This window comes from Galeopterus variegatus, unplaced genomic scaffold (assembly GCF_000696425.1).
Source record: "Galeopterus variegatus unplaced genomic scaffold, G_variegatus-3.0.2 Scaffold67, whole genome shotgun sequence".
Lineage (NCBI taxonomy): Eukaryota > Metazoa > Chordata > Mammalia > Dermoptera > Cynocephalidae > Galeopterus > Galeopterus variegatus.
The window spans coordinates 699,193-715,780 of record NW_007726178.1 but is presented as its reverse complement, the minus strand read 5'-3'; the positions used below and the strand labels follow the sequence as shown (position 1 = coordinate 715,780).

Sequence of the window (16,588 nt, the reverse complement as noted above, 5' to 3'; positions counted from 1 at the left end):
TCGAGGCGGAGTTGGTCGCTACCTTGGTCGGGGCAGATTTTGGGGTTCAGGTCGGGAGTTCTTCCCGGTCACCCAAGTTCACGTTGGCTACAGCTGGAAGACCCTCCCCTTGTAGTTTGCTGGGCCACTCGCCGCGCCCGGCGGAGCTCGGACCTCCAAAGCGGGTGCGCCTGGCGATCCCGCCTTTTCGGCTCATGCTCGCGCCTTTAATTGGTTCCCAGATGGATCCCTCACCGTAGCTCGCCCAATGGAAGGCCCTGCCAGAGTCCCGGCCGCTCCGCCCCCTCCCCGTCCCTCGCCGGAGGGCCCGCCCCTTACCCCGCGCCGGGGAGCGGAGGAGAGTAAATACAACAGGAGCGCAAAATGGCGGAACCGCCGAGCCAAGTGCACGGCGCCGCTATTGCTGCCGCCGCCACCGTGTCGGAGAAAGAACCGTTTGGCAAGCTGCAGCCCTCCTCCCGGGACCCACCAGGCCCTCTCTCTTCCAAGAAGGTCCGGACTGAGGAGAAGAAGGTGCCGCGGAGAGTGAACGGGGACGGGGGCAGCGGCGGGAATAGCAGGCAGCTGCAGCCGGCGGCGGCGGCACCGTCGCCTCAGAGCTATGGCAGCTCCGCGTCTTGGAGCTTCGCCGCTCTGTCTGCTGTCCCCTCCCCGTCCTCTTCTCGGAGCAGTTTCTCTTTCTCCGCTGGCACGGCCGTCCCCTCCTCAGCCTCCGCTTCCTTGTCTCAGCCGGTGCCGCGCAAACTGCTGGTCTCTCCTGCGCTGCTGCACGCTCAGCCTCACCATCTCCTGCTGCCGGCCGCCACTTCGTCTGCCAACGCCAAGCCGCGCAGACAGAAGGAGAAGCGGGAGAAGGAGAGGAGGAGGCACGGCCTCGGCGGGGCGAGCGAGGCCGGCGGGGCCGTCCGGGAGGAGAACGGGGAGGTGAAGCCGCTGCCGCGAGGTGGGTGCGGGTGCGGGGAGCTGGGAGGAGGGTGGGCGCCCCGGGCGCCCGCGGGGCCCGGGAAGGGGGAGCGCGGCGGCCGCGTGCGCCAGCCTGGAGGGGGCGGGAGGCGTCCGTTCTCAGGCGATTTTGCAGTCCCCGAGGCGACAGGAAATGGAGCCTGTAATTTCGGTCGCAAAGCGAGGAATGGCCGAAACTCTTATTTTCTATCTCGTTTCCTCCTCCCGGTTTATGCTCTGCAGGATTTTCGGAAGTTGGTCTAGAGGACCCTCTTTAGTGTGTTTGGCTAGGGAGGGAGATTGGAGGAAACGAGATGGAGGAAGGGGTTGGTCTTGTAAAAGATGCTTGATTGATTATTAGTCCGTTTAGATGTGCTCACGGGAATTCATATTTGTGACACAGCCTCCAACACCAGCAAATCCTGTCAAAAGAAAAGGGGTGTGGAGAGCATTGGCGTCAGCTGGAAGCTGCCGGAGGCCTGAGCATTTCATCCCTATTAGGGAAATGAGGTAGAGTGCAGGGCCCGAAGTGTGCTGTTTCATAAGGTGCCCGCCTCCCTCAGCCTCCTCTCCGCTCCACATCCTTTAGTGTTTTGAGTGGTCCTATTGGAAATACCACCCTTCCGAAAGACTTTGCAGCCATGTTCTTTTTTTCCTGCAGCAAATGATAAAATCAGGAGCCTTGACGTTTTTCGGCCAGATCAACTGGCTGCAAAATGTTTTAGAATCAGAAAAAGGCAGATTCTTAAAGCGTTCTTTTCAGGCACGATCAGTTTTCTTTTTATATGTAGGCTAGTCGTATAATTTTTCAGATAGGATTTCGTTAAAATAGGTGGAACTGCCTCTTAAGCTATGGGTGCACAGAGATCTGACCGTAGTACCAACATTAGACTGAAAATTAGATCTTTGTGTGATTACAAGCTTAAAGCTCATAATCAACAAGGAAAGGCCATAATCAACAAGAAAAAGTTTATTATAAATATAATTGCTACCCAGTGTTGTCATAAAGTTTTTTTTTGTTTTGTTTTTGGGAAAAAATGAAATGTCAAGCAGTTTTAGCATTGCTAATCTAATGGTAGCTTAGATCTTGAAAAATTCTGTGTTTGAATTGGAATGGTTTATTTTCACAATTTAAAACAATGCTGCGTGAGAGTATGTGGCATTAGTGTTACTTCTTCCTTGATGTGTTTTGCCTGTAGCAAAGCTTTGACTTCTAAGCGTAGACAACACGCTTAGAAGCGTGGGTACTCTGACCCAATGTAAAGATCTGTCAGCTTTGGAGAGTGTTGCTTCTAGGACAGTGGTTTTGGGGATGGAATTTGTTACTTTTACTCAGGAATCTTAGGTGGTTAGTATTTTAAAGATATTTTGTTTTAATGGTTGTATATAAAGTTTAAGTTATAAGTGCCTGGAAGTCTGCTCATAAGCATCTAGGTACCAGTCTTATTGGTGGTGTGTTAACTGCGCATTTTGCTCTTTGTAAGTTCTCTGAATGAGGAAGTGAATTTGGGTATTACTTTGTCAGAATATTGGAATGGGTGAAAAGAAAGAAATAAGTAGTAGTCTTTAACGGTTATGGCTTAAAATGTAGAATACAGGTATAGCCCTTAAGTTGAAATGTTTATAAAAGTGAAATTTTTTAAAGAAATTTTATTTATACACATTTATGGGGTACAGAGTTGACTGTTAGTATTTGAGTACAGTGAGAAGTTTTTGCACTCTTTTAAATTATATTTAGAATCCTTCTTTTGAGGGCTTCTGCTTACATTATTAAGCCTGAATATAAGCAGTGATAGCTTTTACATTAATATATGAGGAAGATGTTTTCCCACGACTTATGTGGGTTTTTAAAAGTAGTGAATAGGTATTAATACTATTGTAAGATTTTTGTTTTTTTGGACAGAAATGCTATTTTATCGAGGAAAAACTAAGAAAGCAGATGATTACTTTTCAGTGTCTTGATGGTAAATTTAATGTGAAAATCTTTCCCTCTTAACTTGGTAAGTAGTCATATCCTTCTGAAGTTTGGGTTTAACTGAACTGAGGTTCTGTTTTAACCAAGTGAGAAGATTCTTAAGAAATGGTGTTATTAAAATAGCAAGATTACGTATATGCCTTTAGTGTAGATACAGTTGGGAATATAAAATACCTAATTTGTAATACAGTGCTCATTTCTCTGTGCTTTTTGTAAAAATCTTAGTGAATGGGTGACCAAGCGTCTGTTCTTTTAGGTATGTACCTCTTTTTAGTGTTGCTCTAAGTTGGCTGTACATAGTTCAATTACCCCTCAATTATTCATAGCTCATTGATTAGACAATCTGAGTCAGAACTGGAAGTTAAATACACTCAAACAAGGAAAATAGATTCTCCCTCAACAAAACCAAACCGAGACACATATACACCCCTAAAAGATCTAGACACCCCCCCCCAACTTCATTGAACAATTAAGCCTCTTGTATTTATTTATAGTATGGGTTTTGTTTTGTTTTTTAAGTCTTTAGAACTGCTTTTTTTTTACATTGGTGACCATTCTAACAAAAAATGTTTGGATTAAATGAAACATGTAAGGGCCTGGAAGGGCATTTAGTAAATGTTATTTGAGTCTGAAACATGGTTATTAAATTTTTTTAATATCAAAACAAATTAAAAGGTGGGTCAGTCCTGATAGAGGAGCGAACATTGACAGTAGATCTGAAAGTTAACAGTGATGAGCAAGAGAATTATAAAAGCATACTAGTCTAGGCCCATTTAGTATGAGGGCTGATGCCTTACACAGCTAAAATCTTTAAGGCCATCTAGTCATAGTGCTGTAGCTGACTTGTATGATAGCCTGAGTCATTAAGTAAAAGTTTAACTTATTTCTTATAAGAAGAAAAAGTGCAAAACGTTTTATATTTTTAAAACTAGAAAATAACCAGGTTTTGTGCTTAGAGAATCTACTGAAGAGTTAACAGCCCATTTTCCTGTAAGACTGAATAAATTATTGAATTGGTAAATGTAGAGAGTAAAACCGGACATGTACTGACGGTATCCAACATGTATAATTATATTATGACAAACAACAGAACAAACATATCATTAGATACCAGTGTACCTTAACTGATTCCCGTAACCAATAAAATTTGTATAGGTCTTCTAGTTTTTGTTAGTGTTTTTGCTTTGCATTTATTATCTTATTTTTTTCCTTAGCATGATGCTGTGAGGTATTCCAAGACAAAACTAGAGCATTTCACTGCACTGCCTTGAAAGTATAGTTACAGAATTTAATGAGAATAGGAGCTTAGAATTGAAAATTTTATGCATGTAAATGTCAGTGATTTTAAAGGGATGGGTAAATTTGAAGATCTTTCAAACTACATTCTTCTTCATCTTTCTAATATTTTATTCTATAATTTTAGAATGAAATAAATTCATATTCAGCATTTTCATCATATGTCCAAATATTTGTCACTGGTGAGAGTATAGTTTACGATGATTTCATTTTCTTGTGTAACCTTTTGTTTTTCATGCCTCATTTTTTTTATTTGCTTAGTTTTCTCTGGCAAAGTCTTTCTGTACCCTCCAGCAGCTCCATAAAATGCTTCTTGGTACAATTTTCCACATGGGCAAATCTGTCAGATAAACTTATCAGTTCCATTTGTTCCTGTAGACATCCCTTCTGTAGCTGTCCTTCCTGCTTCAGTCTGGATTGTTTCCTCTAGACCTGCTGCATAGCTATCACCTTGGGACTTCTCTTAGCTGACATTCTGGGAATTTCTTTCACTTCTGTTAAATTCCCTTTTTCTGGATCCCATACCTTCCTCTTGGTTTATTCCCTCACTTTGGTTTCCTCTACCAGTACTGTGAAAGAGCATGTGAGAAGTATATTTTGGGGGATTTAGTTTTTAACCCTTGCTCTTGGTTGTTTGGCTTTTGAGAAATTTCTATATTGGAATTGTTTTCCCTCAAAATTTTGAAGGTGGTGTTCCATTACTGACTGGCTTCCAATGTTAATATTGAGAAGTCTGATCTCCAAAAAGTCGTTTATTGTTCTAGTTGGGATGTTTCAATTCTTTCAGTGAGTTTTCAAATTTCGGCTTTTTAAAACGATTTTTTTTTTTAAATGAGCTCTTGTTCTTTGTTCCTATATTATAGAATTTTGCTCCTTTTTAATGGGTGCAGCATATTCTGTTATCTCTTCAAGGATATTAAGTATAGTTTCTTTGATTTCTTCTGTTCCCTAAAATGTTTTTGGTTTTTCTAACTTTTTTTTTCAAGTTCGTTTGGTTTCTTTCTTTTCAATTGGAGGCTTTATTCAGATCTGTGTGATCCTTAGCAGTTTCTTCATATTTGAGAGAAAGTTACCAAAGCTGAAAGCTCACTGGGCGTGAATGAACAGGGCTTGGTGATAAATGGACTCTTATGTTTTTACCTTTATTTCTTTTCTCTGGGTGCTGGATAAGAAGGCTTTCAGTTTCTTCAGATAAAGGTTCTTCATTTTTCTGTTTCTGTATGGGTGGAATGATGGAGAGAGGAGAGGTGTCTTAGTTACTTGGGCTTCCATAATAAAATACCATAGACTGGGCAGCTTAAACAACAGAAATTTATTTTCTCACGGTTCTGGAGGCTGAAAGCCTGAGATCATTGTGACAGCATGGTCAGGTTCTGGTGAGGGCTCTTTTCTTGGCCTGTAGATATCTTGCTGTGTGCTCACATGGCCTTTCCTTGTTGATTCCTCATGGAGAGAAAGATGCCCTTTAATTGTACTTACCTCCTAAAAGCCCTATCTCCTAATACAGTCACCCAGGGCATTCATTCAGGCTTGAACACATGAATTTTGGGGAGACATAATTCAGTCCATAGCAGAGGGGTTGGCAGAGGTACTGAGTTTAGATGGCAGGGTTCTAGAGTTTGGTGAGGGAAGAAAGCTACAAGTCTCGCAGTTCATTAATTTCCATTTTTCCCTGTTTTCATACCAGTTTTTCACTTCTCCTTTTTCTGTGGGGGACACCCCTGAGCCTGTAGCTACTCTGATTCAGTTTTGCTGGAGACCATACCTCTCTTGTTTCCTTAGGACTGTGTGTAGGTGTTTTGCCCTTTGTTTTCCTAGTGCCTCCAGTTTCTAAGCTTTTCTGAGGTACTGCAGGGTGAATAAGATTGTCATTATTTCTGTCTTCTATTATGCTGAGGCATTTACCATTCCACTATCATCTTTCTGTCTTTATACGTTACATTTCGTGTTATAGTTGTAGTATCTCCTACCTATGTCAAAAATGGATTTAGTGTTTCTATTTCTTTTTCTCCCTCTTGTTTGGGTATATTTTTCAAGAGATCATCATGAATTTTTGATTTGTTCCTGTTTGTGTGATATTAGTAAAGTCACTTAGTCTTTTTGAACCCATACACATCTGTTATATAGGGATGATACCCTTTTCACAATGTGGTTGTTAGAATTATATGAGTCTGGCATATTGTAGGCATTCATAAGTGATGTTAGTTCCCAACCTTTATTTCCTGCCTCACACATTGGAGGCATTTAGTGTCACTGAATTCATGAATAGGTATAACCTGTCTAATTTTCCCATGGTATCCCAATTTCTGAGAATATTTAGTGTATTATTATGAACCATACTAACTTTTGAAAGAACTTTATATTTTAGGTTTTAAATTGATTATAGTAAATGTCATTAATTTTTCACCATCCTCAAGTGAATTAAACTTTTCAAATTATGGATAAACTACTTAAGATAAGATATTGAAAAATAAAATACTTCATTTTTGTTAGACTAAAAAGAATTATGATGAAATGTGGCTTTTATAAAATCTTTGTGTGTGTATGATTAGAATCAATAATGAAAGTGCATTCTTACCAACTGAACTAATATTTTTATAACTTCAAAACCTTTTAATTTTCAAAAGTACATTATACTTTATGTTGTAGGTTTTATTTTTTCTTAAGTTATAGATTGGAAAACATCCAATTTTTTATCATGAACATTTTTAATTAATACAAAAGAAATTAGAATGGTATAATGAATTCTGCATGTGCCCATCATGCTGCTTCAACGGTTACCAACATTTTGCAATTCATGTTTCAGCTCCCCTCTTCCATTTATTTTTATTTTTTGCTCCAGTGTTTTAAAGCATCTTCCAGACATATCATTTTACTTAAAAATAACTAGGACTGATTTTTTCCCGTTACATAACTAATAATGCTTATAAAGTTTCAATGTTTATGTAGGTATATTAAAGAATGAGATTCTCTCTCTACCCCAAACTATTCATTAATTTGGTATATCTCCAATCTGGAATAGATTTGCATGTATATTTTTATATTAACTCTTTTTAAAAAGCTGTTTTTAAACATTGTGATAAAATTCACATAACATAATGTGTTACGGTTCTCTGGAGAAACAGAACCAATAGGATATATATAGATATATAGAAAGAGATTTATTATGAGGGATTGGCTCATATGATTTTGGAGGCTAAGTTCCACTATCTGCCATTTGTCAGCACCACGCTCACCTTTTTTTTTTTTTAAAAGATGACTGGTAAGGGGATCTTAACCCTTGACTTGGTGTTGTCAGCACCACGCTCACCTTTTTTTTTTTTTAAAAGATGACTGGTAAGGGGATCTTAACCCTTGACTTGGTGTTGTCAGCACCACGCTCACCTTTTTTTTTTTTTAAAAGATGACTGGTAAGGGGATCTTAACCCTTGACTTGGTGTTGTCAGCACCACGCTCACCTTTTTTTTTTTTTAAAAGATGACTGGTAAGGGGATCTTAACCCTTGACTTGGTGTTGTCAGCACCACGCTCACCCAGTGAGCTAACCGGCCATCCCTATATGGGATCCGAACCCGTGGCCTTGGTGTTATCAGCACCGCACTCTCCCGAGTGAGCCACAGGCCGGCCCCCACTATCTGCCATTTGTGAGCTGGAGGCTCAATGGGCCCAGTGGTATAAGTCCTGGTCTGCGTCCCAAGGCCCAAGAACCAGGAGCGCCAGTGTCTAAAGGCTGGAGAAAGATGGATGGTACCACTCAAAGCAGAGGGAGCAAATCTGCCGTTCTTCTGCCTCTTTTGTTCTATTTCTGCCCTCCACAGATTGGGTAATGCCCAGCCACATTGGTGAGGATGATCTTCTTTACCCAGTGTACTGCTTGAAATGCTAGTCTTTCCCAGAAATAGCCTCACAGACACAGCTAGAAATAATGTTTTACCAGATATCTGGGCATCCCTTAGCTCAGTCAAGTTGACACAGAAAATTAACCATCACAGATAAAATTTACCATTTTTAACCATTTTTAAGTGTATAGTTTGTGGCATTAAGTACATTTACGTTGTTGTATAACCATCACCACATCTGTCTCTAGAACTTTTTTCATCTTCCCAACCTGAAACTACATAATCACTAAAGAATAACTACCCATTTCTCCTTCCCCTTGCCCCAACCCAGTCCTTGGCAATCACCATTCTATTTTCTGTCTCTATGAATACTCATAAGTATCTCTTATGAGAGTGGAATTATAAAATATTTGTCCTATTGTGATTGGCTTATTTTGCTTAGCATAATATCTTCAAGGTTTATCCATATTGTATCATGTGTCAGAATTTCCTTTTTAAGGCTGAATAATATTCCATTATATGTACATAGTACTACATTTTGTTTATCCATTCATCCCTTGATGGACATTTGGATTGCTTCCACCTTTTGGCTATTGTGAATAATGCTGCTATGAACATGGCTGCACAGATACCTGTTTGAGTCTGTGCTTTCAATTCTTTTGAGTAAATATCCAGAAGTGGAATTATTGGATTGTATGGTAATTCTATTTTTAATTTTTTGAGGAATCACCATACTGTTTCCTATAATAGCTGCACTATTTTACATTCCACCAGCAGTGCCCAAGGGTTAGATTAATTCTTTAATGCCAGAAGATTAATTAATTTAAAAAAGCAAACCAAACTAATACAAAACTCGTAACAGTTAATTGAAGTAGATGCTGTGAAGTCACTGTATTTTCAATCATATCAGCTGAAGGAAATAAAATACTGAGGGGTGGGAGAAAGAAAAGGTATTTATTGAGTACTTGCCATGTGCCATATTATCTCATTGTTTTTTGATTAAAACTGAGTTTTTCCTAACTTCCTCAGCGTTGCATTGCTAATGTGTAAAGAATTTAGATCAACTCCATCTCCGCCAGGGTATGAGCCTGACTACACAGTGCTACAGTTAACTTAGTTTTTCTCTTTAGGCTGTGATAAACAGGAAGAAGAACTTTAAACAGTAAAGATGAACTTTTAGAGAATGTTCATGTTATTTATTTTTTCCTAACTTTTTACTCTAAAAAATTTGAAGTGTACAGAGTTGAAAGAATGAATAACACTGTGATCCCGTATAGATTTCCCCCCTAGATTCAGCTGTTAATATTTTATCTACTGAATCATTTGAAAGTAAATTGCAGACATCATGATACTTGTCTTAAATTTTTCAGCCAGCATGTTCTAAAAATTAAAGGTATCTTCTTACATAACCACAATAGCAATAAAACACTTAAGAAATTAACCATATAGTTGGTCCATATATGTATAAATTCTTCAGTTCCCCAATTGTACTCCAAGCACACTAAATCTATTTACCTTAATCTAGAATTGTCCCACTCATTTTTTTTAAAATATGATATTGACTTTTTTTTTTTTTTCCTTTTTGTCTTTTTTCGTGACCGGCATCGGATCGCAACCCTCAGTGTTGCGCCCGTACTGGACCGGGACCGGCAACGGGATCACAACCCTCGGTGTTGCTCCCGCACCTTGCTCAGCCAGTGAGCGGCCAGTCTGTATGTGGGATCCGAACCCTCGGGCGGGAGCGCCGCCGCGCTTCCCAAGCGGCGCACTGTAGCAGTGCACCACCGGGCCGGCCCATGATATTGACTTTTTGAAGATACCAGTCCAACATACCTGTTATCTTGTAGATTTTCCTATACTCATAATTTTTAAATAATTGTTATATTGTGGTGATGTTTACCACGATCCTTTACATTTCTTGTAAACTGCAAGTTAGGTACAAAGACTGATTGAATTCAGATTAAACAGCTTCAGTGAGAATATTTTATAGGTGTACTTCATATTCTATCTCATCAGGAGGCATGTGATATTCAGGTTGTCCCATTATTAATGATGCTAAATTTGATCACTTCGTTGAGGTGACCACTAGGTCTTTCTATTGTAATGGTTCATTTTTCTATTTGCATTTAGCTAGTAATCTGTGGGGTAATGCTTTGTGCATATCCAATTCCCCAACTATCTTTTACTTAATGGCTTTATTATCAATTAATGATGCCAGCCTGAGTCACTCATTTCACTGGGGGCTAAAGAACAATGCAAAATTATTTCTAAATGTAAAATTAATTAGTTTGGGGGATGGGGAATTCAGAATAAATTGCTACTCCTATATCAAGATTAAAATTTGTCAATCTATTTTGATTTAGGATACTAAAGTAAATACTGCAAGTTTATTGGTATGACCAGAATCTTATGGTAAACACTTTTCTTGAATTCTTAATTCACCGTGGTTTGAGTTTTGGAAGGTTACTTGCTGAGCACTTGTAGTTAAAAACTGATTGTTGTAGTCCAGTTAAAATTAGTAATGTTATACATAAATGATAACATAGGCCCAAAGTAAAAAGCCTCTACCAGTTTTTTAATATTGTAAATATACACTAATGTAGTGTGTTAAATACTATGTATAATTCAAGATTATAATCTCTGTTCCATAATGTCCTTTGTTGCCTAGCAAATTAACTATATACCCATATGAATTCTCATTAAACTAGATTATATAAATTCCTTCAGACCAGGTATTTTAGTAATCATGTTATGACCTTTGCCTTACACTCAGTGATTGATCTGAACAAAAAATGTGCAATACTTTTTAATGAAGAAATTAATTTTACCTACCCTCTTTGCATTACAAATTTAAGTAGCTATTTTTTGTTAGCTTTTTTTTTTTTTTAATAGAAAGGGTATACATTTTCTTTAGATATTAATTTAATTCAGAGCCACTTTCATTGATTTCTCATGTGGAGCAGCAGTAGTCTGGAAAGCAGATGTTCTAGGATCATTTTTCTGGCTGAATCACTGGTGAACTTTATATTTTAAGGGAATAAATATTCACCATTATTCAGTTTTCTTATTTGAGAATAATGAGAACATCAGAAGTAGTAAATTCCGTCAAGTACTTTTGACATTTGTTACAAGCTGATGAAGTGATTAATTGGGTGCAATTTAAGCTAGAATATAAGCTTCTTGAAGACAGAAACAACAATAACAGCAGCTAACATTTATAGAACTGTTTTTAGCACATTACATATAGTTGTATATAATTTTCACAATTCCTTTAAAGTTTAGTTAGTTGCCTTTTATAAATGCTCTATGGAAGCTCAGAATATTTAAATATAAGTAGTAAAGCTAGGTTTAAGATCTTTAGATAGTCTGACTTTGGTGGTCCAGCTGTAAACTACTATGCAAACTATGTTAATTTTGTTTTAAAATCTCCTTCATTCAGAATTATACCTTGTATTGTGAGATTGCCAAATGAGTGAACTGGGCTTTGGAGGAGGAGAAGAATTTAAATAAATGGGGATGATGGAGACAGGCTTTTTAGAGGGAAGGGAGATGGTGTGAGTAAGATTCTAGAGGTGGGAGTGTTCATGGATTTTCACTGATCTGTGAATAGACCCATTTGGTTGGGATTAATGCTTTTGTAAAAATTTGGGAGATAAAATGGCATGGCAGTTGAAAGTCTGCCACAGTCTGCCTTTTTGACAGGATGTGGAGTTCAGACTTCATTTTGTGGGCAACACAGCAAGGTACAGTTTTTAGTATTCAAATTGTATTTTAGGAATAAGTAACCTGGCAGCATTTTGTAAGATAGAATGGCTGAGAGAAGAATTGGAGACCAGGGATATTGAAGATTACTGTATTAGTAAAGTTAAGTAGTTTTAGTCATAAAATGATTGGTACTCCTGGATACAGAAAGGAAAAGACTTTGAGAGGGAATATATGATAGGGCATCTTGATTATCAAATATGCAGCAAGAAAGCAGGATTCATAGATAATTTCTATGGTTTCAGATAGAGAGAAAATGAATATCATTGAAAAACTGTGGGTAGTCTTGCAGGAGAACTGAGTTTGATATGCAGGCAAATATCTTATACTAGAGTTTTGTTATCAGATACAACTCAAAATTAGTGGCGAGTCAGTGGGTGAGGTTTAAAAATACTGTTCGACGTAGAAGGGATTCTGTTAAGTTAGTTTGTGCCTGTGTATATGTGTGCAGAGGGGACCCTTTTAAGTCCACTTTCAGTGGCAGGCAGCAATGGTTATTTTTTCTGTGAGGAGCAAATAATCTCAGATCCTTTCTTGCTTGTTAGGTTAACCAATTAACTATTCAGAACTTTTGAAAGTTTTTCTTTAAAAAACCTCAAGATTAGGCATGGTCCCTGTGTTAGGGTTCTCCAGAGAGACAGAACCAATAGGATATATATATATATATATATATATATATATATAAGTATATGAGAGGGGATATACTAGGGGAATTAGCCCACGTGATTATGAAGGCTGAGGAGTACCGTGATAGGCCATCTGAAAGCTGGATGCTGGTAGCGTGGCTCAGTCCAAGTCTGGAAGAACCAGGAAAACCAGTAGTGTGATTCTCAGTCCAAGGCCAAAGGCTTGAGAGCTGAGGGTGCTGCTGATGTAAATCCTGGAACCCAAAGGCTGAAGTCTCAAATTTGGATGTCCATGGACAGGAGAGATGAGTGTATTCCAAGTGGAAATAGAGTGAGAGATTCCCCTTTTCCTCCGTTTTTGCTCTCTCTGGGCCTCCATTGGATTGGATGGTGCACATCCATATTGTGGGTGGATCTTTCCCACCCAGTCCATTCAGGTTTACATGCTAATCTCTTCTGGAAACACCCTTGTAGAGACACACAAAAATATTGCTTTACCAGGTTTCTAAGTATTCTTTAATTTAGTTAACTTGACACCTAAAATTAACCATCACACTGTGAAGTCCCTTAACCCTTACTCTGGGCTAACAGTTTACCTCCATTTGTCCTTACCTCTTCCCTCCTTTCTTCACCCCCCGCCCCCTATTTTTATCTCTGCTGCTGCTAATTTCAGCATTTGGTTTAGTTTTGGGCTTTTTGTACTCTTTTCTCAGGCTTTGCTGATTGCCTTGTTATTTTTCTAGTGTCCATTGTTAGCATGCTCCAGATTTCAGCTTAGTCTGGAGTTTTAGATCCATATATTCAACTGCCTCTGACATAACCACTATTAGATGTAGAATTGTAAAATTAATATGTTCAAACTCTAGTTTTCTTTACCCCAATTTTTCTTGCTATGTATGTTCCATATCTCAGTGCCATCATATATCTACTGGCTCAAGCTTGAGAACTGGATTCTACCCTCTACCCTCATCCAACCTGTAGCCAAACTTTGTCATTTCCAGTCACTGTCTTTCATATCTATATTTTTCTGGCCTTTCTGCTATCTTAGTTCAAATTACCATTATCTCTTACCTGGATTGTAATACAACGGCCTCCTTAGTTGGCTTCTTACTTTAGATCTGTGCTTGCTCTTTCAATTCATTCTCCATGCTATAGCCAGAGTGACAACTAGAAATCTTATGCATATCTGGTCATATTGCTTTTCTCTTTACAGAATGATGTTCAAATTCTTTAAAATGTCTTCCACAAATCTGGATTATCATATTCTTGTTTAGCTCTTCAGCTTCTCCTTAGAGCACCTCGCTGCCTAGAACTTTCTCTATCCATTATCTTTCCACTCCCAGCTCTGTATTTCTACTATACCTAGCTAATGTCTACTCATCTTCTAGGTTTCAACTTGAGAGGGAGACTTTTGCTACTCTCTCTCTGGTCTAGGTTACATTTCTGTGCTGTCACTTCCCATATCACTTTGGGTCAGGCCCTCAGTCTCTGGGTACTTGATAAATATTTGGGAAATGGATGAGTTGCAGTACATTTCAGCCTTTTCTACCTGCTCAGAAGAGATGCCTGATAGTCATTCAGGAAAATTTTGGCAGGTATTTCAAACTGAGAACAGCAGAAGGGTAATAATGGGATGAGAAGTTGACCAGTAGAAAAGACAGTGGGCATTGTCAAGTGAGCATAAGAGGCAGGTATTAATGGCTTGAGAACTAAAAAGGAAATTAACTGTGTGGGTAATACTAATCATATGTTTGATTCACTTTGAGTTATCAGAATTGCCATTTTGTGTACACTACCCTCAAAAAAAAAATAAAGTTATCACTACATAGTACAAAAATGATATTCATGCTTTCGAGTTTTTTTTGTTGTTATTTTGTTTTTTACAAAAACTGTGTTAACAATTTGGGATGGGTAGATATAGTAAAGGAGGAAATATGTTTTTTTATTGCAGAGTAGTGGCATCTTGTAAATTATTGTTCTCTGTTCAAAAATAACAACCATATGTAAGCACAGAGTCAATAATCAGTTTTAGTAAAATTTGACTTGTTTTTTATACTTTTATATAGGTAGAATTATGAGTGAAAACAAATGTTTTGTAACGTACAATGGAAAGGGCATCAGGAAGCCTTGGAGCAAATTCTTGCTGTACCACCAACTCATGATCTTAATGAAAGCAGAAAAACCTGTGTGATTCTAAGTGTCTTCATCTGTAAAATGAGAGGTTTAGACCAAACGTTGAAGGTTCTTTGTAAGCTCATTTGACATTTTGTAATTGTGTGATGTTATTTTGTAATCATAATGAAAATTGCCTAATTTATTTTTGTAATTATAAAAATATGTTTATTGTAAAAATATTCAAACTCTAGTAAAAAAAATCTCAGATCATAGTGTTGCTGTGTTTTTTTAAAAAAATTATTTATTTATTTATTTTGTCAATATACAGTGTGGTTGATTATTGTGTTGCTGTGTTTTAATGATTATATTTTCACATAGTATGTACATGTATATAATTTTTATACATATTCTTTTTGTATATGTATGAATTTTATACATATACATATGTATGAATTTTATATCTGTGGGGTATACATTCCAAGACCCCTAGTGGATGCCTTAAACTGTGGATAGTACCGAACCTGATTGCCATCAGTCAGAACACATTTCTGTTCATGTCTTCCACCCACAAATTTAATGCCTTTAACATCTTAACTAAACACCACACAGTGTGGCCATAACTTTTGTAGTTTGAGGTATGATAGCATACTAGCACAAGTTCCTTTTTTCTTTTTCTTCACTATTTCATGCATAGAAGGTTTGTTCTTACTATAGACTTAGCAACCTCAGCATACATTTTTTTTTTCCTAATAAGTTGAGAACTTGCACCTTTTCACTTAAAGAAGCACTTTATGGCTTCCCTTTGGCATATCTGAATTTCCATCATCACTACTTGTATTAGTCTGTTTCTATTGCTCATAATAGAATACCTGAAATTGGGTAATTTATAAAGAAATAAAGTTTATTTCTTAAAGTTTTGGATGTTGGGAAGTCCAAAATCCAGGGAACACATCTGTTGAGGGCCTTCTGCAGCGATGCAGGGTATCACATGGTGAGAATGCGCTGAGGAAGAGAGAGCTAACCTCCACTTGCTCTCCTTTTAAATCCATCAGAACCACTACCATTACTTCATGGATGTATCAGTTCATTCACAAGGACACACATTCCTCACAGTCTAATTGCCTTTTAAAGACCCCATCTTTCAAATATTCTACAATCAGATTTCCCACCCTCTTAATACTGTTACAGTGGGGATTAACTTTTCAACACATGAACTTTTGGGGGACACATTTGACCCTATTGTGTTTTGGGGCCATTATTAAGTAAAATAAGGGTTACTTGAACACAGTCACTAACCTAGATGGCTACTAAGTGAGTATTGGGCAGGTAGCATATATGGTGTGGATACACTGGACAAAGGGCTGATTCATGCTCCAAGTGGCCTGGCTCATGAGCTCATGCAAGATTTCATCATGTTACGCAGAATGGCATGCAATTTAAAACTTTTGAATTGTTTCTGGAATTTTTCATTTAGTATTTTTAGACCGCGGTTGACCACAGGTAACTAAAACTGCAGAAAGAAAACCATAGATAAGGGGAGACTACTGTAAATATATATGATTAATTTTTTATGCACACTCTCAATCCTTATGTGTTCTGCAAGCTCCTGTTTTCATTTGGCAGTTTGTTAGGAATATTGTTCCATGTCAATGCATGTAGATCTGTATCCATCAGTTCTAATTGCTTACCTGGTATTCATGTTTGTATGATATGTATTTAACTGATCCCATATTGTGGGACATTAGTTTTTTTTTTTTTTTATCATTATTATAAATGATGCCAAAATAAAACTTCATAGGTATTGTTGGGAAAATAGAATAGTTTGGTCAGGGCCCTTGCCTCAGATCCAGTTGGGTGTGGTTCGGCATCCATTGTTAGCAAATTGTGTGTGTGTGTGTGTAGTTAGTGTGCATGTACGCCAATGTATCTTTTTAGTTTTGTTACTATTCTTTTTTTTTTTTTTTTGTCTTTTGTCTTTTTTCCGTGTCCGGCAACGGATCGCAACCCTCAGTGTTGCCCCCGTACCGGACCGGG

The 16,588-nt window shown here is 38.0% G+C and overlaps 1 protein-coding gene across 1 annotated transcript in view; it reads left to right on the top strand.

Moving 5' to 3' along the window:
• The first annotated feature begins 363 nt into the window (after positions 1–363).
• RSBN1L (round spermatid basic protein 1-like) overlaps positions 364–16,588 on the top strand; it is a 79,852-nt gene continuing 63,627 nt past the window's right edge. The window contains exon 1 of the mRNA XM_008577507.1: positions 364–943. Coding sequence (XP_008575729.1) covers positions 364–943 — 580 coding nt within the window. The remainder of the gene's footprint in view (positions 944–16,588) is intronic.